Source organism: Phocoena sinus, chromosome 11 (genome assembly GCF_008692025.1).
Source record: "Phocoena sinus isolate mPhoSin1 chromosome 11, mPhoSin1.pri, whole genome shotgun sequence".
Lineage (NCBI taxonomy): Eukaryota > Metazoa > Chordata > Mammalia > Artiodactyla > Phocoenidae > Phocoena > Phocoena sinus.
The window spans coordinates 53399917-53425121 of NC_045773.1; the positions used below are offsets into that span (position 1 = coordinate 53399917).

At 40.4% G+C, this 25205-nt stretch overlaps 2 protein-coding genes across 2 annotated transcripts in view; both read left to right on the plus strand.

The window, feature by feature from the left end:
* Positions 1 to 2824: 2824 nt before the first annotated feature.
* GADL1 (glutamate decarboxylase like 1) overlaps positions 2825 to 25205 on the plus strand; it is a 398137-nt gene continuing 375756 nt past the window's right edge. The window contains exon 1 of the mRNA XM_032649105.1: positions 2825 to 2865. The gene's annotated coding sequence lies outside the window, so the exon portion shown is untranslated. The remainder of the gene's footprint in view (positions 2866 to 25205) is intronic.
* LOC116762141 (nucleolar protein 56-like) lies at positions 6945 to 7722 on the plus strand. The gene is given in 2 exon segments (XM_032648897.1): positions 6945 to 7379; positions 7382 to 7722. Coding segments are annotated over 2 exon segments (585 nt in total). The 5' UTR covers positions 6945 to 7135.

Here is a 25205-nt window from a genome sequence, read left to right on the forward strand (position 1 = left end):
TAAATACATTTCCAGTTTTCCACAAATTCAGTTCAGGAATTCCTCATGTTCCAAACTCTTGCCATGTGAATTCTTGTTATGTGAATGCAAAAAGCAAATATATTCAATATTTTTAAAAGACAGATTGGGAGATCTTCAGAATGTGGTTTGTATCTCTTAAGGTTCTTTCAGTTCCAAAAAGACAAGAAACTCAAGACCAATCTATTTAATAAAAAGGTAATTTAAAAAACCAGAGATATGGGTATTTTAAGAGTGTTTTCAGGATTGGCTTAATGAAGGCTCTGGGCTCTTTATGTTTCTTGGCTGTGGTTCTTCTTTGCTATCTACAACTTTAAACGCACTTTCCCTAGGAAGATCATTATAGTAACTTCAATCCAGAAATTAAAGAGCTGATTGGTAGCATCTTGGGTACAAACATGAGGATGAAAACCACAAAATAAGAAAATCCAAACAGAAAGCAGCCTAAGTACCTGACTGCATCACAAGGCTGCCAGAGACTTGTGCTTCTTGGTGCATAAAAAGAAACAAAAACAAACTATAGAAATGATTCCTGAAACCTACCATGTAAAAATATATAAACAATAAGGACCTACTGTATAGCACAGGGAACTGTATTCGATATCTTATAATAACCTATAATGGAAAAGAATCTGAAAAAGAATATGTATATAACTGAATCACTTTGCTGTACATCTGAAACTAACACAACATTGTAAATCAATTATACTTCAATAAATAAACATTAAAATAAAAAGAAACAACTCAGTTTTTAAAAGCTACTATATGTAAAGTTTTCCATTACTTGTTGCCAAACACAGTCCTAACTGAAAGCAGTTGAAAAGCACATAATCCAAGACTGACTCAAATTGTCTCAATCTGTACTCAGTGGATAGAGCTGTCACCACCTCAGTGCTCCCCAGGAGGTGGAATTGGCTTGGAGCTTTTGGAACAGGTTTAATCAAACCATATGAGGTGGATGCTGTAGATATTTTATTTTTAGGACTTTCAGGAGGTCAGATCTTTTTCCTGAAAGCAGGTTGCTGCCTAGGAAAGGAAAGCAGGTGTTTGGGAATGTACTTTATGCATGAAGTTTAGAATTTCCTCCCTGAAGGAGTGGCTGTATCCCACGGAGTCATGTATGAAGAGTATAAACGAGACTGGGGAGAGTCAATGAATGATTCTGTTTGGCTGGCCCCTAGGTCATTTCATTATGGTCCATAAGACACAGAGAAGACAGCCTAAAGAAAATTCAGGGTGGCTACGGCTTACAAAATTTCCTGCTCCATGTCTAATTAATGACTCTGCGTTCATATAAATGAGAGATTTTACATTGACCACACAGCTGTAATTGAATATTTCACCATCTTTTCTGTGCAAAAATGGCTATGTTCATCCTGTCGAGTGCAATAAGATGATTACCCTCACTCTTGTTGCATAATAGTTATCCCATCAACACAACATGGTTTCACATCTTTCAAGGGGAGCTAAAGTACTAAAATTTATTTCGAAATAAAAGGGAGGCACTTACAAAGCCTTTCTGTATAAAATCCTTTAAGCCATTTAAATAATAAAAGTAGCATTTCTAAATTTACCTTTTGATAAGTTATAGTTAACATAAGGCTAAGACAAGTAAGTGGTAGCTTTGTTAAAAGGAGAAGAAATTTTGAACCAGAAATCTCTCCCTCTTCCTGCTCACACTGATTGTGCAAATGGCTGCAACTTTTTCCCTCTTCCAGTGTTCATGCCCTTTACAAGGTGACGTTATCACTTCTCCCATCAAGGTTGGAATCTAGAGCCCACTTATGGCAGTTTTAATATATAGCCCCACTATTCTCCCTTTTCCTTGAGTCTGGGTGGTAAGGGTTTGACAAAAGGGATATGGCAGAAGTGATGCTATATCAGTTTCTGGGCTAAGCCTTAAGAAACTAGCAGCTTCAACAAAGATGTCTGCTCTCACCACTTCTATTCAGCATTTTGCTGGAGCCAAGGAAATTAGAGAAGAAAAGAAATACAAAGTATCCAGATTTGAAAATAAGTACTGAACAATTGAAACGAAATTAATAAAACAATTCCATTTACAGTAGCATCGAAAAGAATAAAATACTTAAATAGAAGTGGAAGCTTTGTACACTGAAAACCATAAAGCCTTCTAGAAAGAGCTTAAAGAATATCTAAATAAACAGAAAGACATTCAGTGTTCATGGATCAGAAGACTTAATATTGTTAAGATGGCAGTACTCCCCAGATCTACAGAGTCAACAAAATTCCAGCTATTTTTTTTCATAATTCAACAAACTGATCCTAAAACTTATATGACAATTCAAGGATTCAGAATTGCCAAAACAATTTTGAAAAAAAAAAACCCAAAACCCGAAGTTGGAAGACTCATACTTCCAGATTTTAAAGCTACAAAATTACACAAATTTTGTGGCATAAGGATACCACACATAAAAATTAGCTCAAAATGCTCATAAAAACCTAAATGTAAGAGCTAAAATTATAAAACTTTTAGATGAAAACATGAGTAAATCTTCATGATTTGGGGTTAGCCAGTGTTTTCTTAAATGTGATATAAATCACACCTCCTCATGGTGTATAATCCTTTTTATATATTTTTCTTTATTAAATACTCCTTGGGTGTGGCAAAAAAAAAAGAAACTAGCAGCTTCCATTTCCTGTCTCTAAGGATCCATCTCCCATGATGTAAGAAATGTAACCTGCCCCCTGAGAGTCTCACCTGGAGAGGAGTTTGCCAGCCATGTGACAGAGCCATCTTGGAAGTGGATCCTCCAGCCTTAGTCCAGCTGACATCTGGTGGAGCAGAGATGAATTGTCCCCACTGGGCCTTGACCAAATGACAGAATGGTGAGCAAAATAAATGATTGTTGTTTTAAACTAGTAACTTTTGAGGTGGTTTGTTATATAGAAATATAGATAGCTGGAATATTGCCCTTGAATGGGAGCTGGCTGGCCAATAAAATGTGGAAGAGGTGATGTATAGCCTATACCTGGACGTAAAAGGCCTTGGGAGCTTTGGTTCCATCTTGGTATCCTGCTTTTGGAGCCAGTTGGAGGATAAGGGACATGTGCCCAGCTGCCCTTTGCCCCAGCCAACAGGCCAACAGCAACCCTAACCTCCAGAAATGTGAGACCATCTTGAACCAGTCAGCCTCCCATTAACTGGCCACAGATGCATGAACAAGCTAGTCAAAATCCACCAAGCCTGGTCCAGTCTAGAGCATCTTAAATATTTCTCTTACCTGAATAATCTTGGAGAGGCAGCACATCACCCCAGCAGGCCCTTCTTAACATTACGTGCAACTGTTTGGTGCTAAACTCCAACCATGATATGTGTCCCTGAGGGAGTGACGTGAGGATATGTGTAAGGATAAATGATAAGGTAAGGAAAAAGAATATTTTGGTATGGCAAACTGAAGTAATAACTTTAAATAACTATTAATAAAAGAATGAATTTAAAAGGCAGAATACACAGACAATGAAATGCAATGTAGCACTGAAAATGAGTGAACTAAAACTACATGTATGAGACAATCTAACAAAAATAACATTGAGTGAAAAAAGCAACTTCGGTGGCAAAGTGAAGCATTTTTCTCTTAGGCATCTAAACTTTTTTAGCAGTTGGCCCTATAACTGGACACTGACATTTGGGTAAGCTACAAGGGAAAAAGGTAGTGATCGTAGTTTATTTGATAGTTGAAATACAGATTTTATTATTTATGTAAGAGCATTTTCAACATTTCATCAAATTTATTCATATAAAAATAAAACTTATGCCTAATAAGCCATCTATCACAATCAGTGAGCTATTGATATTTTAAGAGAGAATAATTCTTGACAAACCTGGGATGTATACAAATAGGCATATCAATGATGTTAGACTTTAGCTTTAATTTCATCAGTTTTATGAGCATTACTCAGAATTTGACTGCCCAGTAAGATTTTCAGAAATTTTATTTAGTATATAATATTTATTTTGTGTATTCAGACTATATTTGTCCTCTATTCCCAAAGCCTCAGGCTCTGCTTGCAGGGCATGGTTTACTTCCAGTTCAGTCGATGCCTCTGGGAACTGGAGCACAACTGGGCGAACGCCTGATCATTCCTGAGAATCACATCACAGAGCTGACACAGGCTTAAAAGCTTGATTCATACTTATCTGCAGGTCGCTTCTAGAATTGTGACTTTCACTCTGCCAAAGCGTTCCGAAGATCTCCACGAACTGATTACACCAGCTCAGGGTGTGTCACTCAGGGAAGTGAGTACTGTTCCTCACTTGCCATCTTCCACATCTGGTCTGCGACCGGATGAAGGACTGCCAGTCCTTCTGAAAACTGGTCAGCTGAGCTCTTGCTTCCTCTGTAGTTTTGCTTTGCTTTTGCCACAGATTAGATGAGATTACTGCCTCCCTGTCAGGGGTGAATACATCCTCGATCTTTGACCTGAGACTTGGCAGTGCTTACTACTGTGGGAGGAGTATATGCCTTGCCCCCACCCTTAACTTGGGCTCTGCTAGGTGACTTGGATGACATGAGATGAGGTTGCTTGCATGGTTGAGCTTGTTCTTTTGCTCTTTTGTCATCACTATAGGAAGAATTTGTCCCAAATAGCCTTCAGTCCAAAGGTGGAGCAGATCTGAACCTACTCACGTCTGAGGCAGAGGCACTGTAGCCAACTTGCACACCTTTGACTGAGAAAAATAAATGTTTCTGAAAGTAGGATTTGGAGGGTTGTTACACAGCAAAAACTGACTAATTTAAGTTTCAAGTTGGGTCACTCAGAGCTATGTAATTCCAAGTAGTCCATGAGCTGAGTAACTTTGGCAAATCTCTTCAACGAATATCTAGGACAGCTATTTCACAATATTAAAATAAATTGAAGACATCCTGTAGACCTAGTAAGTATGCTGCTTCCTCTTTTAATACAGCTTTAATAAAATACAGATTTGAATTTCTCCTTAGATGTTTATAGGCATTCTGTTTCTTTTCTCTGGTCAATGTGTAATTTTCACAAACGTAAAAACATCATTCCCATACAAATATAGAATGAACACATGTCAACAGTTTAGTCAATTGATTAATGAAGGAACAAATAAGATAGGAAAACTGGTTCCAAGAGCATATAAGGTACAGTTATTTCTGTACATTAAGCAAAAGATTGTTAAAAGAAGGTTGCTAGGCTACATACAAAACTGGTTAATGCTCTACAGGGAAAGGAAACATTAACCTTTGAGGTTTTGTTTTACACTGGACTGTGGAAATGAATGAAGATCAACCAGACAAGCAAAGGTTATTGTTCAGATCTTGCTATAGCAAGGGAGTCAGCCATTATCACTTGCATTTTGGAAGAGACTCAATGGCAGGCAGAAGAGGAGGAGAAAAGCTTTATAGTGGAAAAAAGGGGAAGCTTTGGGTGTGCCCTGACAAAGGCTGTTGGCATGGGGAAGCCACAGGTGGGCTGAATAGAAGCAGGGCATCCTGTGTGATTGGTTGGGTTTATATTTGGCTTTCTCTGGTTGTTCTTAAGTTGGAAGCAGGGATAAAAATTAGAAAGCTGTCAATTATTGATCCAGTCTTAGCCATTTTGGACTGATTGTTACTGAGATTATTGTTTGGCTTCCTGGATTAATACTAGAGATAGAGGTCTTACTTCTTACAGGTCCAATCTACAGCTATATGGCTTCCAGGGCTGGTTACTAGAGATGATGGATTGGTTTCCTGGGCTGGTTCCTGTAAGTTGTGGGTCAGAGTTCTGTTTTTATACACGGTCTGGCTACTGCCCATTTGTATATTCAGCCTCTCAGTAAAGAACTATACAAATTAACATGTAGCTTCACAGTAGTTGAGCTCTATTCAAATAATAAGTTGTAAGTCAAATACAGGTATATTCTCTTAGGAAATTAAAAAGTCCCTTGTGTAGGCCTAATAAACAAAATTATAATATGACATTGAAAAGACATCCCATTGAAAAGTCATACTCTTTACCTTATTTCCAAATTTTGGATAATGCTTGTCTTATCATTGTATATTAAGGAAGAACAGATACAGGAAATTGTGAGTAACCCATACCGTTTTGGAAAAAGTAGAAACTAGACAGGAAGTAGACGGAAGCACTGTAATTGTGTCAGTATAAATTTAATACAAGAGGAAATGGCAATATTAGAAGAACCTATGTTGGGCACAGTTGGAGCAGCATTCTTCAATCTGCTTTACCCAGAGTAGGATTTATGTTCTTAAATCTTTGTTGGATTTATGTTCTTAAATCTTGGTTTGATTTACGCCGTGAGTCCATTTCTCAGTTGTTTCACAATCCAAGAGTCAAAGAGACAGATGTTGTCTATTTTTCTCCTCACATCTTAACACTAATTACTTCCCACAATGTATCATTCAGTGAACTAGTTAAATAAGATTTATTTCAAAGACTCTCTTGATCAGTGATTCAAGGAAAACTGGACACACAGGCCTTTTCTTTGGACTTGAAATGCCCTCTTCCCCCTACCGGAGTAGCATCTGGCATAATTGTTTTCAGCTTTGCAGTTTTTTGACCAAACTTCTAAAATTCTCAGATTCCTTACTGGAAGGTGGCTGGAACCTACTAACTCAATTGTGTTTGATAATTAGATAAAATACTTCTTTTCCAAAAACAAAAGGGACAGCACTTCATGCCTTCTTTTGGGTATCTCTGGTGTTCTGTTATCTGTCTTTACCTACGTGTAAACTTGTTAATTCTGGTAGTCATCCAACCATCCACCAGTATTTCACAAGACAGAGGGATGGTATTGTTAATAAGAAAAAGTCTTCAAAATGTAATATTCAGTCCTGGTGTCTGAGTGATTCCCTGGGCCCAGCACAGGGACCAACTTTCCAGAGCCCTGAAGTCAAGGGGTAACACCCCAAAATACAGACTCATTTTCCACTGTACCTTCATTGGCCAAGCAGCTGCCAAGAACAAAGGCCGCATCTCCCGATACCTGGCAAACAAATGCAGTATTGCCTCACAAATTGATTGCTTCTCTGAGGTACCTACCAGTGTATTTGGGGAGAAGCTTCAAGAACAAGTTGAGGAGTGGCTGTCCTTCTATGAGACTGGAGAGATTCCATGAAAGAATCTGGATGTCATGAAGGAGGCAATGGTTCAGGAAGAGGAAGCAGCTGCTGAGATTACTAGGAAGCTGGAGAAACAGGAGAAGAAATGCTTGAAGAAGGAAAAGAAAAGGCTGGCTGCAATTGCCCTGGCATCTTCAGAAAACAGCAGTAGTACCCCGGAGGAATGTGAGGAGACAAGTGCAAGACCCAAAAAGAAGCAAAAGCAAAAGCCCCAGGAGGCTCCTCAGGAGAATGGAATGGAAGACCCCCATCTGTCTCCTCCAAACCCAAAAAAAAGAAATATTTTTCCAAGGAGGAGCTGGTTAGTGATCTTGAAGAGACAGCTGACAGTGGAAGTCTTACCAAGAGGAAGAAATCTTTCCCCAGAGAGGAACCAGATAGTGACCCTGAAGAGTCAGAAAACAAGAGGGTCCCCAAGAAAAAGAGGAAATTCTCTTCCAAGGAGGAACCTCTCAGCAGTGGACCTGAAGAGGCTGCTGCCAGCAAGAGCAGCAGCTCCAAGAAAAAAAGCTCCGAAAGCTGTCCCAGGAAAATCAGAACGGACATTTCCCTAGTAGGGCATAACTTACAGAGATATTTCCCAGCCCATCCCCTATAGCCCAATAAAAATAAAAACAAATTCACAAGTCAAAAAAAATGTAATATTAATTTACATACAAATTTAATTAACTGGCTTCAACCATGGTAAAAAAGAAAATCTATATTCCTACTTTAAATTTTATTTGAACTAAATTTTCTCAAATACCATTACTATGTAGTTTACTAATTCCTGCAGTAGTACCATTTATGGCCAAAATGTCAACCACCTGTTTGTCCACTAGATGTCAGTGCATCCCCGCACTGAAATTATTGGTAGAGTATCCATCTGGTGACAAAAAAAAAAAAAATATGTCTGCATGAGAGGTCACATCCTACCTCCCTCTTATTGGCATGAGAGATACCACAACTAGACCAACTTTCCATTATTTTCCATACAGGACAGGATCAGATTGCTTTTATCATTGGCTGATTGACATCTGCAAACTTTGGTCTCAATAGACACTTGCTTTCTTCCCCCTTGTTAAGCATGGCTGTCTGCAATTGAATTTGGAGAGGTAATCAATGCTTTGTTTTGCTGCCTGAAATTAACCATACAGAATGAAACTGAATGCCAGGATTAGGTGACACATATACATCTGTCTTTCAGTCATTTGACTCATTTGTAATGACCTCCAGAGTGTGCCATTTCTCACCCGGTTGTTACAGCCATACTGCCTACAGTCGCTTTATCTGAACCCCCTGAGACTCAGTCGCCTCCTTCCAACTCAGGCTCAGAGTCTGTGTAGAATGCAAAGTATGTGTAGTACAATAGAGTCATGTGTTCTTGCCTTCACACGAGCAGGTGTTTAATCAGAGTGCCTTTGGTGCAGTCTCAGGAGTTCATGGTGGTGATAACTACAGGTTCAGAAACTCTTTGCATGGGAACAATTCAGACTGAGCGGCTGGGCCCGTGAGCCATGGCCTCTGAGCCTGCGCGTCCGGAGCCTGTGCTCCGCAACGGGAGAGGCCACAGCAGTGAGAGGCCCGCGTACCGCAAAAGAAAAAAAAATAAAAAATAAAAATAAAGACACTGCCTAAAAAAACCATACAAGGAGAGACATTAGAGGCAAGAACCAGGGTTAAAATGCAGAAAATTAAAAGCCTGCCTGGAGCTCACAGTGTCCAGTGGCAAGCAAAGCCTTAAGACTGAGAGGATTCCTCGTTTGATGCTTCACTCTTGTGACAACATGAGGGCTTAAAATGCTCACTGAAACTTGAATGAGGCAAATCTTAGGTTGGTAAATATAGATGCTGCAAGGTCGGAGCTGGGCCTCCCCTCCCCTGCGAATGTTTACGTGGTGGGCACCATCTGCCCTCCGATCATCAATTTATCCCCATCATCCTGTCCTGGGGATTGAGAACTCTTCCCTCTTCTCTTTTCACAGATTTCTAGCATTTTCTCATAGAAGTGCAGAGAAGGCTGGAGAAGGGGTGTGGAGAAGTCAGGGCACAACGCTGTCTTTGGGAGGACACTTGGAAGATGGCTAGATCATTAGACTGGGCTGTTTCAGGTAGAGGGATGAAAGTGTGTCTTGACCTTCAACCAGTGGCCATGGGATGTGAATGATAAAGTTAAGGCTTTGATAATCTTCCATGTGTAAGCCTCACTTCATCAGCTTGAAGAAAAAAATAAAATCACTTTTTAAAAACTTTCCTTGAAATTATGATATACATACAGAAAATTGGACATAAGCGTAAATCTTGAGGAATTTTCACAAACTGAAATGTACCCTTTTAACTAGTACCCAAATCAAGAAAGAAAACATCACCAGGGCCCCAGAAGTCCACTTTGGTTCGCTTTCACTCATTACCCCATGCCAAGAGCAACCACAATCCAACTTATAACAGCACAGATTAATTTTGCCTGTCTTTGAACTTCAGATAAACGGAACCTTACAATTTGTGCTCCTTTGTATGTGGTCTCCTTTATTCAGCATTGTATTGTGAGGTTCGTCTTTACTGTGGATTGCTCATTCCCATGGGTGTAGAAAATTTTATCATGTAAATTGTTTACCATTTATTCACCAATTTACTGTTGAAGGATGTGGCAGTGATTTCAGTTGGGGGTGATGGGAACAGTGCTGCTATGACCATGCTTGCACATGGTTTCTGGAGAATGTGTAGATGGGTCACATTTCATTAAATGTTAAATCTATTGGCACAGAACCAATGGGATCTGATTAAGAAAAGTCCATCCTTCACTATCTCAGATCACATTCCCTAGGCAAGTCCAAGGACAGCAAAAGCTCAGCACCACCACCTTGCAGAGGAAAAGCAGAAATTCTAGCACATCTGCCTCTAACACTGCTCTCAGCTGCCCTTTGAGGTGGTGTCTGCTGCAGCCCATCACACACTGTGCATCTGGCCACAGGAGACAAGGTCTCCGCATTATATATAGAGTCACCACTGTACAGGGCGAGCAAACAAATTTGCTCACAGGACTGGTTCTTGCCATGTGTACACACAAACAGCCCCACCTGCCCCAGCCCCTCCTCCTTTTCCTGCCCATGAGCCAGGGCAGCTAGATCAGGTGAAGTTTGGGCCCCACATCCTCACACAAAGTGTTCATAACCAGATATTCTCTAGTCTATGCCTAGAAATAGGCTTGCTTTGGAATCTGAGTCTCAGTTTAGATTCCCCATGGTTATGATGAGTACTTCAGAATTCTCTGTTGATTGTTCCTGCCACCTGATCTCTGCCAGTGCCACATTCAATGTGTCTATACACCTTGACACTTAACAGGAAGGGGGCCTTGAGCTTGCTCTCATTTCTCCCAGAATGCTCCTTGAGTCCCCCGACAATGAATAGATTCAAAAAGGAATGGAAGGGAGGTACCATCTAGCTCCATCTGCCATCAGCTCTAAGCTCTGGGCCTTTGCAAAACTGAAACATTTTCTAACAGAACAATGGGTGCCTGTTTTCCATTAGTATAATTAAATGGAAAAAAGGATATCTTCATCAAGGTGACCTAATATTGACTGATAGAAAGCAAACTGCAAAAGGATAACTTTTCGCAACATAATACCATTTGCATGAAATTTAAAACCCCAAGAAACATTGATATATTTTATTGGCAACAGTTAAAAATAAGCCTGAGAATGGAACATACCAATCTCAGGATGGTGGTGACCTCTGGAAAGGTGTGGGTGGTAGGGTTTGTCAGGAGACATTGAGTGCATTTGTGACATTTTTTCTAGAGTAATCCAAAGCAAATATAGCAAAATAGTCATGTCTCTTAAATCTTGGTGGTAGATTCATGGATGGTTGTTATATTATTTTCTGAACTTTATATTTGAAAGATTTCATAATTTTTAAATTAAATTTTAAAGTTTTTCTTGTATATACTTCTCCAATACTAAGCTGAAAATGTGAAGTAGAAAAAGCAAGCAAAACTATATACTGTATATAGCGTGATCCCAACCCTGTGCCAAAAAGTGAAAAGAAAGGAGATTAAAAAACAAATCATAATAAAAGGTTAGCAGTTATTTCCAGTTGGTGGTACGTGTGTGCGCACCTGCACGCGATACAGAGATAGCATGTGTGTTTTTCTTTATATCCCTTTATTTTCCTAATTACTGAAGGAAATTATGCCAAATGTGGCATAAAATTATTTTGAGCTGAAGACGGACATTTGACAATCAACAGATGCAGAGGAGGGTCTGTCTGAACCCCACTCCCCTTTATTTGTCTAAAAGTAGACTCTTCCAAAAGAATTCAATTGCCATAAATCCCCCTTCTAAGGAGGTTTCCTATACTGGGGAAAATGAGAAGCTGACATTGGGATGAGAAATTACAAAAGCAAACATTGTTACGAAACCATTACCTCCCCATCTACTCTCCTAGAGTACTGTTTCTCTTTCCCCAAAGTCATTCATTTTCTCCTAGGTGCCCTTTCTCCCCCTCCTCTTCTCCTGGTAAGATGGTATATAAGCCCCAAATTCTAACTTCTTCTTTGAGCCACATTTTCTGTAAGCTCCCATGTACTTATGTGAATAATCTTTGTCTTTTCTTGGGTTAATGTGTCTTTTGTGTTTTAATTTGCCCCTAATTATTAAACATAAGTGAGAAAAGAAGTTTTTTTCTCTCCAACTTTATCTATCTAATTATTTACCTAATTGTTAACTAGTACAAATGATGGGTGGGGAAGAGTGGAATACAGTAAAAAGAGACAGAAATCTGGTGTAGAACCAATGGACATTTGCCAAGCCCAGGGCTGGGTAGGTACCAATTCCTTGCATTGCCTTAGCCCTGTGGTAAGTGAAGTCTGCCTCTGTCTGTTTCCTTCTGCCTCACTCAAACCCTCTCAGGCTGTAAGTCCTAGCAGTTTCCTTGCATGAAAACTGGGGCTCAGCTCTGCTTGTTCTAAGCTGCCATGGTGCTTAGAAGTGGCAAAAGGAATCTGGCTGTCTAAACTAGGGAATTTCATTCCACACTTCTCAGCTGCTGGCGAGGGCTGACTGATCTTGTTTAAAGAAGGCCTGGCATTATTTGAGCCTCTCGTTATTTGCATCTAAGCTGTGCTTCCTGAATTGCAAGAAGACATTGTCAGAAGAGGGAGACAGGTTGAGAATAGGACTGAAAGGGTGAGAATGGGCTACTTAGTGGAAGGGGACATTGCTCAAGATGAAGGATGCCTGGAAGTATCAACCGTCCCAGATCACTTACAGACCCTACCCTCACCTGATGCTGTTGCAGCCATTGCATTTGAGGAGCTTTTCTTGAAGTTCTCTGCTTTCTGGAAACTCCTTTTCATCTGTCAGTGCAATTATTCCCTTCCTTATCCCCTGTCAGTGCTTCTCAAACCTTAATGCGCATACAGATCATCTGGGGATCTAGTTAAAAGGTATATTGTGATACAGCAGATCTGGGCTGGGACCTGAGATGCTACATTCTTAACCTGCTCCCAGGTGATACCAAGGCTTCTGGTCCACAGACCGAACTTGGAGTAGCTAAGCACTTATAGCACTTCTTTAATTTTTAAAATGAATACCTATGGCATCAGTTGGGTTATTGCCAGAGAAGAATGCAGAAAAGACAAAAATGAACATTTATTGAGCACCTATTGAGTACTCAGGTACTATTAGCTCATTTAATGCTCATGTCTGCTGCTTATGTCAGTCTTTGGTTAAGCAGAGCTCTCCACATGGGATGGCCCTCTACCCCAGCCCCTGATTTCTGTCCACTGAATTTTGAATCATCTTTTAAGACTCAGTCCAAGCAATCCTGTATTCAACAGATCCGTTCCTGAAAGGAAGGAAATATAACCGGATTCATCCTGTATCCTGAGTCTCTACCAGTATCTGACATTCAGTTATAGTACAGTTATTGTAGAGGAGGAAAAAACTTTTCCTCTGCTCTCTCAGGTTAAGTGACTGAGGCTTGCAAATTAAACTTACAAAAGACAGCTTAACAGGAGAAAAAGCATACAAATTTTATTCAGTTTTACAATATGTGCACAGGGTTCCACAAAAAAGAAGTGAAAAGCCAAAGAAGTGGTTAGATTAGAAGCTTATATTCCATTTTAACAAAAGGTGATAAATTGTGGAGAAGTGACAAGATAAGGGGAAGGGGAAATTTGGGCTTCTAGGAGTGATAAATTATGGGAATGTATTTATGTATGGGGAAACTAATGGAAGATAAGTTTTATTTTAGTAACATTTGTTACAGCAGATTCATCTTGGTGCTCAATTTCTCATCTTCTTTATGGCCATGCAACTCCCCTGGAGAGGCAATTTATGGCAGTTCTGATTTCTCAGAAGTTTCTGCTTTTAGTCAGACAAGGGAAGCTCTGAGAAGGTTTCTTTCTGCATCTGTTCTCAATTGTCTTGAGCTCAAAATGATCCACATGCCAAAGTGGCATATTTTGAAGTGGTATATTCTGATTCCCTTCAGCACTGAATTAATGTTTTTTAGAGGAATAAGTGAATCCCTAAACAACAATCATGAGAAGTAGGTATTATCACTCAGATTTTATAGATGAGGAAGCTGGGAATCAGAGTTAAAGTGACTTATCCAAGATCACACAGTAAAGAGTAGAGACAGCATTCAACTTTGTACTTATGCTACTTCAAGCCTCAAAAATTAAAGAAGACAAATTATTAAAAGTTGTGAGAGGTGATTTAGAAAAATATTCCTTGTTGCTGTGTTTTTCTTATCTATGCTGGTACTGGAAAGTTTCCAATACGTACTTGTTTATCTTATTTTTATTTTTATAATACAAAGCTCCTTTGAGACCAGACACTCAGTTTGGATATAATAATATACTTTAACCTTAATTGTTCATGGTACAAAATATATTCCAGCGAAACTGGATCAAGGCAAACTTGGGAAGCAGCAGAATATATCTCTGGGCACCTCTTTGTCTTTTTGGTCTTTTCTCCTCTTTCTTCCACATAATACCCTGACCTGGGTGTTCAATTTCCTCATTATCACCTTATAGCTGTTAAGATGTCTATTATCAAAAATGAGAGATAAATGCTGGCAAGGATGTGGAGAAAAGGGAACCCTTGTACACTGTTGGTGGGAATATAAACTGGTGTAGCCACTGTGGAAAACAGTATGGAGGACTCTCAAAAAATCAAAAATAGAACTACCATATGATCCAGCAATTCCACTTCTAGGTATATATCCAAAGGAATTGAAATCACTATGTCAGAGGTCAAAGAAGTATCTGTACTCCCATGTTCATTGCAGCATTATGCACAATAGCCAGGGTGTTGAAAACAACCAACGTGTTTATCATTGGATGAACTGAATAAAGAAAATGTGGTAGATATAGTCAATCAGTATTATTCAGCCATGAGAAAGAAGGAAATCCTGCCCTTTGTGACAACATGGATGAACCTTGAGGGCATTATGCTAAGTGAAATAATCTAGACAGAGAAAGGCAAATACTGCATAGTATCATTTATATGTGATGCTGAATTAAACAGCCATGCGCACAAAATGGAAAGCAAAACCAGAATCCTTGCCAGCCAAACAGAAGCCACACACACACAAAAAAACAAACAGCCCAAGGCTCAAACTGGCTTCCAACTCCCACTAAGCCAGTGGCCTTGGTCCCAGCGGTGCCTTACAAATGGGATCTTCCTAATGGAAAAATCCCTGAGCGGGAACCAGAGGTTCCCCCAAATGGATCAAGTTGAGCAACCTCAGTGTGCACACCGGGGTGCTCACCAAAATGCCCGCAGAGGTTTTGTGGCATCCCGAACACTACTTTTCTGCTTCCCCAAAATAATTCCTTGAAGTAGGAAGTCCAGGGCAGTGCAGGCAGGAGGAAGAGAGGAACGTCCTCTAGGCAAAGATGGCCTTGGCAGCTGCTAGGGTGGTCCCTCTTCGGCCGTCTACTCCTGCCTCAGAGTTCCAGCTGCCAGGATGGCGGACAGGGTATGACTGGGGCTTGGCCTTTCCATGCAAGGGTCCCAGGCGATCTGGTCTCTAAAGGAGTTCTCCAACCCTCCGCTGTCTTGAAAGAGGCTGGTGTGGAGAAAACCTCGGAGCATCCGATCAAGCCAAGGGACCCCCCTACCTGGGATGGTCCCATGTGGCCCCACGTTGGGTGCCAAAATTGATGCCGAAAGCTCAGCTTCTCTGTACACTGGTACGTAATCGAATCTCAGAGACAGAGTTTTGGGTGAAGTAGAGAAGGATAGCTTTATTGCTTTGCCAGACAAAGGGGGACACAGTGGGCTAGTGCCTCAAAAAACTGTGTCCCCAGTTGGCAAGGATAGTGAGAAGTTTTATAGTAATTGTTCAAAGAGGGCGTGATTGGCTCGTGGACATTCTTCTTATGGGTTGGTGGTGAGCTAAGTAGGAGTCAGCATCATCAACCTTCAGGTTCCAGCTGGTCTGGGGTCTGTGTGCTTGTGGGTAGCATGTCATTTAATCCTTGACTTCTCCCATTTGGAGGGGCTTTCAGTATCTGCAGAACAGCTCAAAGATATTGTTGTGTGTATCCGTTGTCGGGGAACCAGAACCTTGCCCCAAGGCTGCGCTATTGTTTCTCTTGACTGTTTGTTTCTACCTTGTCTCGAATCCCCTCCCTTCCCTGATTAACTACTGCTTGAATCTGCCCATTGGAACTCAGGGAAGGTTACGGAGGCTGAATGAAGGCTATTTCCTGTAATCCAAGAAATGGGGAACACAGAAAGTCTTTGTGCCCAGGAGCCCCACAGGGCCCTGCTTGGTATCATAGGTGGACTCAAAATATTAAAAAAAAAAAAGTCGAACTCAGAAACAGAGTAGAATGGTGGTTTCTAGGGACTGGAGGTTATAGAAAATAGGGAAAAGTTGGTAAGTTGTACTACAAACTTTCAGTTATAAGATGAATAAGCTCTGAAGATCTAATGTATAACATGGTGACCATAGTTGACATAGCACTGTAGTGTATAGTTGAAATTTGCAAAGAAAGTAGAACTTAAGTATTCTCACCAAAAAGAAAAAAAGTAAACATGTGAGGTAACAGATGTGTTAATTAACTTGGTGGTGGGACTCTTTTAAGTGTAAACTTGTGTCAGATCATCACATTGTACACTTAAATATATTACAACTTTATCAGTTATACTTCAATAAAGCTAAAAAAAATAAACCTCAGGTAAGGAAGAACTTCTTCAACAGAGTTAGCTATATGGTGATGGTTGTGATAATTAATTTAATTTGATAATTATTTCACAGTGCATATATATATATATATATATAGCAAACCATCATGTTTTACACTCTAAATACATACAATTTTATTTGTCAGTTATACCTGAATAAAGCTTTAAAAACTTTAAAGAAGATGATATCAAGGAAATATTTTTAATATTTTAGGTGTGATATTGACATTGGGGTTATGTAAAATATGTTAAGTGTTAGAAGTGCATATGGAAATATTTAGAGTAAAATGGTACAATGTCACAGATTTTCTCTAAAGTACTACAGTAAAAGAAAGGAGAGTTAAAGTACAGTGAAATAGTGATAATTCAAAATTCAGGCAGATGGGCATATGGAGGCTCATTATATCATATTCTGTACTTTTGAAAACTCTCATAAGAAGTTAAAACAACTGCCTAATCCTAACAATCAAATTCCTGGACATAAAACCACTCAGGACTTATATATATGGTTGATCACTGCAGCCTGGTTTGCAGTAGCAGCAGGTGGAGTTGGATACACCCTCCCTGTCCATCGCTGGGGGAATGCCTAAGCAGAAGGTGATGGTGGTGCAGGAGGGTATCTTAATCTGCAGTTAGGAGTGAGAGTGGTACACGGGCCTCTCACTGTTGTGGCCTCTCCCGTTGCGGAGCACGGGCTCCGGACGCGCAGGCTCAGTGGCCATGGCTCATGAGCCCAGCCGCTCCGCGGCATGTGGGATCCTCCTGGACCAGGGCACGAACCCGTGTCCCCTGCATCGGCAGGCGGACTCTCAACCACTGTGCCACCAGGGAAGCCCCTTAATTCTTTTTTTATTATACATATATAAAATATTATTTTTATCTAATATGTATTTATATATAATTAATATATACATTCACATAAAACCACACTACATATTTCCCAAAGATACTATAAAATTCTAGAAAATATATCCAGTACATTGGAATGGTTGCTTGTAGAGGGTAGGGGAGTTGGAGATGGTGATGGGGATGAAAGAGAGTCACTGAATAAAACAAGGAAGTGGCCCTATGTGGAGTAGTAATGTTAGTGTGCCAAACTTAGCAGGATGATTACCTCAGCCTTTCCCACTCCAAAAGACACAAAAATGTCCCACCCAGGGCCTCTTGAATCAAAATGGGAAATAGGAGGGCTAGAAATATCCATTTTTTTCGAAGTCCTCTCAAGTGATTCTTAAAACACCCCCAATTTAATCCATCTTCAGGGGAACTTCTTGGTTCTAGGTCACCAGGTTAGGCCAAGAACAGCAGAATACAAGTTCCGAGGAAGGGCATGCAAAATTCTCCCCAATGTGAATTCCTGTTTGTGTGAGTAAATGGGAATTAGTTCTGAGAATGAGCACTGTATAAATGCTAATTACTTCTGGGCAAACTTAATCTCCTATTTACCACTTAGGGAATTTCCTTTTCAATCCACCTGTAAAGGAGGAAAAGAAACTATTGTTATTCTCACCAGTGTTGATTATAATAAGTCAGGCATAATGCAAAGAGGAAAGAATAAAGGATAATGTCCAATATTGATGAAGTATAGAGGAACAGGCAGCTTCAGACGCTGTTGGTGGCAATGTAAACTGGTACCGCTCACAAATCCTGTCTCAAAATTTCTCTTTATAGGAATTTATCCTCTAGAAACACTCCTATGAATGTATAAGACACATGTATAAGAATGGTCATTTCCACATAGATTGCCATTGGAAAAAGGAAGAGAGCAACCCAAAAGTCCTTGAATATGAGACTAATTAATCATATTATGGTATGTCAGTAACTGTTCAAAAGAATGAGAATCTATGCATACTTCCAGGGAGGGGAATATCCCCCTCCTTCCTGTCTTAGTACTTTTGGCTGGCAATTGAAAATGACATAAGGCAGATGAACAGGAAAAAAAAATCAAATTTATTATGTGCACTTAGAATTCACATAAGAATGAAAAATTGCAAAGACAGCCAGGCAAGATGAGGTGTATATATATTATTCTGGACTAAAGAGGAGAAATAGGGGTCTGAGACTTCAAAGGGAAGTAAGATAATTCACAGGAAGATAAAGAGTTAATGTTTGGTAAACAAATGTTGCTGGCCCATCCAAAAAACGGGACACAGAGAGGACTTTGGTCAAATGGGCTTTGCTAGGTTCCTCCCTTTCTACAACACTTAATACTTCACTGTAGCTAACTATGATGATAGCCACTTCTGGGACAAGCCTCCTATTTTAAATTCTTTTAGGCAGTAAGGGGGAAGTTCAAAGGTTCTTCCTGAGTCTTTTGAGCCTTGATTGTTTTCAGCTCAAAATGATCCATTTGTCAGAATAGCACATCTTGGGGTGGCCTGCCCCCAACCCCATCAGTACTAATGTAAAAACGTCTTTCTAAGATGTAGTATTTCCAAGAGATACTGCCGAGAAAAAAAGTAAATGGGAAAGCAGTATGTATAATTTTTGTTTTTTAAAGAAGAAAATGAAAATAAAATATTCTAGCATATGTGTAGAAAAACAAAGTTGAATGTCTATACTCTGATTTGTTTACAGTGATAATCTGTAGGGCAGGAGATTGGGGAAGTTCCATTTTATGTATTAAGTGTTGTTGACTGAAAAAAAACAACAACACCGTGTAGAAGCTGTGAGTCAAGTTTATTCATTGTCTTACTAAGGACTATAGTCCAGAAGTCAGCCTCTCAGATAGCTCTGAGGAACTGTTCTGAGGGTGGGGTCGGGGGGAGGTGTCAGTATATATGTGATTTTGGTGAAGGGGTATGTGCAACCAACCACACATCTTGGTAGAGGGTTGCTGCTGGTCACAAGGAACAGATGTCTTAGTAGTTTCAGTGCTTTTCTTTCTTTCTTTTTGTAAAATTTATTTATTATTTTTGGCTGAATTGGGTCTTCATTGCTGTGCTTGGGCTTTCTCTAGTTGCGGTGAGCGGGGGCTACTTTTCGTTGCAGTGCGTGGGCTTCTCACTGTGGTGGCTTCTCTTGTTGTGGAGCATGGGCTCTAGGCGCACGGGCTTCAGTAGTTGTGGCACGCGGGCTCTAGAGCGCGGGCTCAGTAGTTGTGGCGCACAGGTTTAGTTGCTCCACGGCATGTGGGATCTTCCTGGACCAGGGCTTGAACCCATGACCCCTGCATTGGTAGGCGGATTCTTAACCACTTCACCACCAGGGAAGTCCCTCAGTGCTTTTCTCAGTATGGGAAGATGCAAGAATTGGGGTTCATAACATTTTCTCCTGAAAATACCTGACTATCTGAAGGCCTGTTCTGCCAGTTTTCCCAGCGCACAGAGTGCCTCGTCGTGACCTCCGTCCTGAACTCCTCTCAGGGTGTGTTGTAGATCAGGGTCTGCTGTGGCTAAGGACTCAATCCTTGCAGAACTGGATGTTGAGTGACATTTTTTAGTTGGCAGGACTTATGAAATAGTTGTATGTCAACCAACTCTGTATTGAATTTATAATTTGAGAGAAAACAACAAAGATTTGTTGGTCTCCTAGCAAATTAAATAGAATTCTAAAAAGGTCTCCACTCTCCTATATGATGTACTATAGGACTTAAGCACCATGCTGTGAGAACACATCTTGATTAAGTAGACACTTTGTGGTTGAGGAAGTTTACTAATAGGAAGTCATTGGCTTATGGTACATGGAAAATGGAATTGTTTAAGCAAGCAAAAACTATACCAGCAAGAAATCCAAGCCAGACCAAGTGCTTACACATAGAAAGGGCCAAAGAGAATATAAGTTGCTCTAAAAACTGAAAGCAACTGGTTCTCATAATAAGATCTATAATCTTTTGAGCTAATTATTTTCTTTGCTATATCCTTCACTGAGGAGCAGGACAGGTTTTCACAATGAAGTGTGAAATTGCTGTTAAAGCATCCTCTAGCCCCTCCCCCAGCAGAAAAAAAAACTGAGTAAGCCAGGAGGGAAATCAGAGTGCAGTGGCAGGGAAGGAATGTGGACAGTTCAATTGCAGTTACCTAGGGGCATGTTTTTTTTTTAATTTAATTTCTAATTCTTATTAGAGTATAGTTGATTTACAATGTTGTGTTAGTTTCGGGTATAAAGTTATTCAGTTATACATATATCAATACATATATCCATTCTTTTTATACATTCTTTTCCTAAATAGGTTATTATAGAATACTGAATAGAGTTCCCTGTGCTATACAGTAGGTCCTTGTTGGTTATCTATTTTGTATATAGTAGTGTGTATGTCAATCCCAACCTCCTAATTTATCCCTCTCCCCACCTTTCCCCTTTGGTAACCATAAGTTTGTTTTCGAAGTCTGTAAGTCTTTTTCTGTTTCATAAATAAATTTATTTGTATCCTTCTTTTAGGTTCCACTTAGTATGATCATCTCTGGATCCATCCATGTTGCTGCACATGGCATTATTTCATTCTTTTTTTCTTTTTTTTTTTTTTGCGGTACATGGGCCTCTCACTGTTGTGGCCTCTCCCATTGCGGAGCACAGGCTCCGGACGCAGGCTCAGCGGCCATGGCTCACGGGCCCAGCTGCTCCGTGGCATGTGGGATCTTCCCGGACCGGGGCACGAACCCGTGTCCGCTGCATCGGCAGGCGGACTCTCAACCACTGCACCACCAGGGAAGCCCTATTTCATTCTTTTTTATGGCTGAGATTCCATTGTATATATGTGCCACATCTTCTTTATCCATTCCTCTGTCGGACATTTAGGTTGTTTCCATGTCTTGGCTATTGTAAATAGTGCTGCAGTGAACATTGGGGTGCATATCTTTTCAAATTATGGTTTTCTCCAGATATATTGTCAAGAGTGGGATTGCTGGATCATATGGTAGTTCTATTTTTAGTTTTTTAAGGAACCTCCATACTGTTCTCCTTAATGGCTGTCCCAATTTACATTCCTACCGACAGTGTAGGAGGGTTCCCTTTTCTCCACACCCTCTCCAGCATTTATTGTTTGTATATTTTTTGATGATGACCATTCTGACTGGTGGGAGGTGATACCTCATTGTAGTTTTGATTTGCATTTCTCTAATAATTACCGGTATTGAGCATTTTTTCACATGTCTGTTGGCCATCTGTGTGCCTTCTTTGGAGAAGTGTCTCTTTAGGTTTTCTGCCCATTTTTTGATTGGGTTTTTTTTTTATATTAAGCTATATGAGCTGTTTGTATATTTTGGAGATTAATCCCTTGTTGGTCACTTTGTTTGTAAATATTTTCTCCCTCTTTGTGGGTTATCTTTTCATTTTGTTTATGGTTTCCTTTGCTGTGCAAAAGCTTTTAAGTTTAATTAAGTCCCATTTGTTTATTTTTGTTTTTATTTTCATTGCTCTAAGAGGTGGATCTAAAAAGATATTGCTGTGATTTATATCAAAGAGTGTTCTGCCTATATTTTCCTCTAAGAGTTTTATAGTATCCAGTCTTACATTTAGGTCTTTAATCCATTTTGAGTTTATTTTTGTGTATGGGGTTAGAGACTGCGTTAACAACACTAGTTAGTTGCCTTCCCACCTCCAATGACGACTGCACCGGACTGTAGGAAGTGGAGAGCTTGCATTCGTTATCCAGGTCTGGAGGTGCTTGAGGGAGGGGGGAGGGGGTGTTCACAGCCCAGGGATTTCATTCCCCTGAGTTTTAAGGAAACCAATACCCTGTAGGAGGTGCTTGAGGGAGGGGGAGGGGGTGTTCACAGCCCAGGGATTTCATTCCCCTGAGTTTTAAGGAAACCAATACCCTGTATGAGATCTTGGTGAGCTCTGCTAAACAGACGTAATAGGGTATCAGTGAAGAGAACCTAACACTGGGGGTCTGGACATGTGCAGTGAGTCTGCATCGCCAACTAGCTGGTTGATTTTGAGCAAATTTTGGTTGCCTTTTTAGGCCTCATTTTTTTCAATTTGAAAAATGAGACCAATAATAGTACAAACCTAATTCTATCATTCATCAAATAAGGTGTTTTTAAGGATTAAACAAGGTAATGCTTGCAGAGTATTCAGCATAACACCTAAGAGATAATTAGTGCTTGATATGTGATACCAGTGATTCTTACCATTGCAGTTGATGAAATAAAGTATATTTTGAGGCCAGTTTTCTTCTAGGTGGTGTATTACTTTTCTATTTCTGTATAACAAATCGCGATAAATATTTATGACCTCGTATGATTTCTTTGGGTTAGGAATTAGGCGTGCCTTATCTGAACAGTCTCTGTTGGGGTCTCTCATGAGATACTATAATCAGAATTTCCACCATGACTGTGGTCTTCTGAAGGCTTGACTGGGGCTGGAGGATTGCTTCCAAGATGGTGCCTCACATGCCTGGTAAGTTAGGGCTCTTGTTGGGAAGAGGGATCACTTCCCCATCATATGGGCCTCTTCATAAGGCTGCCTGAGTGTCCTCATGACATGGTGGCTGGATTTCCCTACAATGATCCAGGAGAGTGTGGCAGAAGCCTCCCTTTCTTTTATGACCTAGCCTTGGAAGTCACATTCGTCATTTTCCCAATGTCCTATAGGTTGCACAGGTCAGCCTCACTTAATGTGGGAGGGGGCTGTACAAAGTGTGAGTACCAGGAGGCAAGATTCACAAGAGCCATCTTGGAAGCTGGCTTCTGTAGACCTTAACCCTTCCTTAGACCAAATGAAACTCTAATTCTCACTTGACCAGCATCCAGACAGTATAGGCCTCTTCCTACATGAGAATGGAAGTTTCAGGAGGAGGAAAGCAAAGCTAAATTATGATACCCTTCTTCAGGACATTACAGTCTAGGAGGGAAGGTAGACATGCATATAAGGAGTAAGGGCAGGGAAAGGGATACTTGTGAATCAGTCTTTTAGTTCTTGGGTGGGCAGCAAATAATAATCAAAATCACAATATTAACCAACATTTATTGAGTGTTATCTGTGTGTAGGAATGTACTAAATCTCTTTGTAGTAGCTCAATTAATCCAACTCTACAAGGGAGCAGAGGGGAGGTACTATTATCATCCCATTTTCCAGATAAAGGCAACTGGGACACAGAGAAGTTAAGTAATAGCCCAAAGGTCACACAGAGTAAAATTAGATGAGATTTCTGTCCAAAGAGGCTGGCTCTAGAGTCCATGTTCTCAATCCTTACATGTATCAGTCTGGGTTCAATCAAGGAAGCAAAAGCACCATGAGAACTATAGAATAAGGAATTAATTACAAGAATTAGACCTTACCCAGATGTGAGAAGAGCTGGAAGAATAAGGATCCACAGATAGAAGTTGAGGAATCAGAGAAAGGTCATGTATTTGTTAGTTAGGGCTGCCATAACAAAGTAGACTTGCTGGTTAAAATAATATACGTATTTTCTCACAATTCCAGGCTTAGAAGTCCAAGATCAAGGTGTCATCTGGGTTGGTTTCTTCTAAGGCCTCTCACTTTGGCTTGCAGATGGCCATCTTCCCCTGGTGTCCTCACATGGTCTTTCGTCTGTGTGTCTGTGTCATAATTTCCTCTTTTTATAAGGACACTGGTCATATTGGATTAAGGCCCACCCATATGACCTCATTTTACCTTAATCACCTCTTTAAAGGCCCCATCTCCAAATACAGTCACATTCTGAGGTCCTGGAGTTAGGACTTACACAAATGAATTTTGTGGGGACATAATTCAGCCCATAACAGGTCACTAAGCAGCCCTGGTGGGGGTGGATGAGCAGAACCTTCAGGAAAATCTGGAAGCTACGACACACTCCAGCTGCTGCAGTGGGGCCGCGAAGGGAGCTGATGTAGAAGTTCGCAGAGGGTCAGCTCTCCATGACTGTCACTTTATGAGCTCCTGGCTGTGGGCCTGGGCTCAGCACGGCTCACCAGGACCAGCGGTAGGAAAGGCAAATTGGACGTATGGCAGGGAAGTCACGGACAAAATGAACCCAACAGCACCTCGGTGTCCGCCCCTCACACCTACCACCAACACTGACCTCCAGAGGATAGTGGCTGCTGCTCCATGTCCATGTCCAAATCTCAGACAACTTCACTTTTGGCAACTCTAACCCAGACCATCTAAGAAAAGGAATTCTGGGAAATGTAGTTCCAAACATAACTAAGTTGTCCACGGAACCATATAGCACATTATATACTGTATCTCTGGGTGCTAAACTGCCTCTGGAAAATAGAAAATCTCTAAAATCACTTCTGTTTTGAAATACTCTGTATTTGGATTTCCATTGGTCAGCATCTTAAATAGTATTGCAACCTATTAAATCCACAAATAAGTACTTTGCACCCTGATCTGAAGAGAATTATCAATTCATGATTACATACACTAAGGGGAAATAACTTTTATTAAGTGCTTGTTGTACATTGGGCACAGTGCTACAATCTTTTTATGTATTGTGCCATTTAATTGAATAGTTACCCTAATCAGTGTTACTGGCGTGGCTGGCTTGCAGATGAGGGAGCATAGACCCAGAAAGATAAAGCATTTTTCTCACAATAATATAATCAGTAATAAAAAAAAGCGATGACTGACTTCTGCTGAATGCTCACTATGTGCCTGGCATTGTGATTTAAAAGCATATTATCAGTTCTTAGGACCACAGTCCTGGAGTCAGAGACTATTGTTATTCCTGCTTCACCATGGAGGGTATAATAAGGCATAGAACATTTCAGTACCTTGTCCAAGGTCATACAGTTACGCATGGGCAAGGCCACATGTGGCAGGGATAGTGGTGCTTATCAAACATTTCATGTGCTCATTGAGATCTCCTAGAGTCCCTTGCAGTGAGTTGTGGACATGTGACTTCATATGGACAATGGGCTCTAAGCAGAAGTGATGTGTGTCACTCAATGCAAATAGGTTATCTGCTGACTCGTTACCCCAATTTACACCTTGGCATTAATTCCTTTTCCAGTCC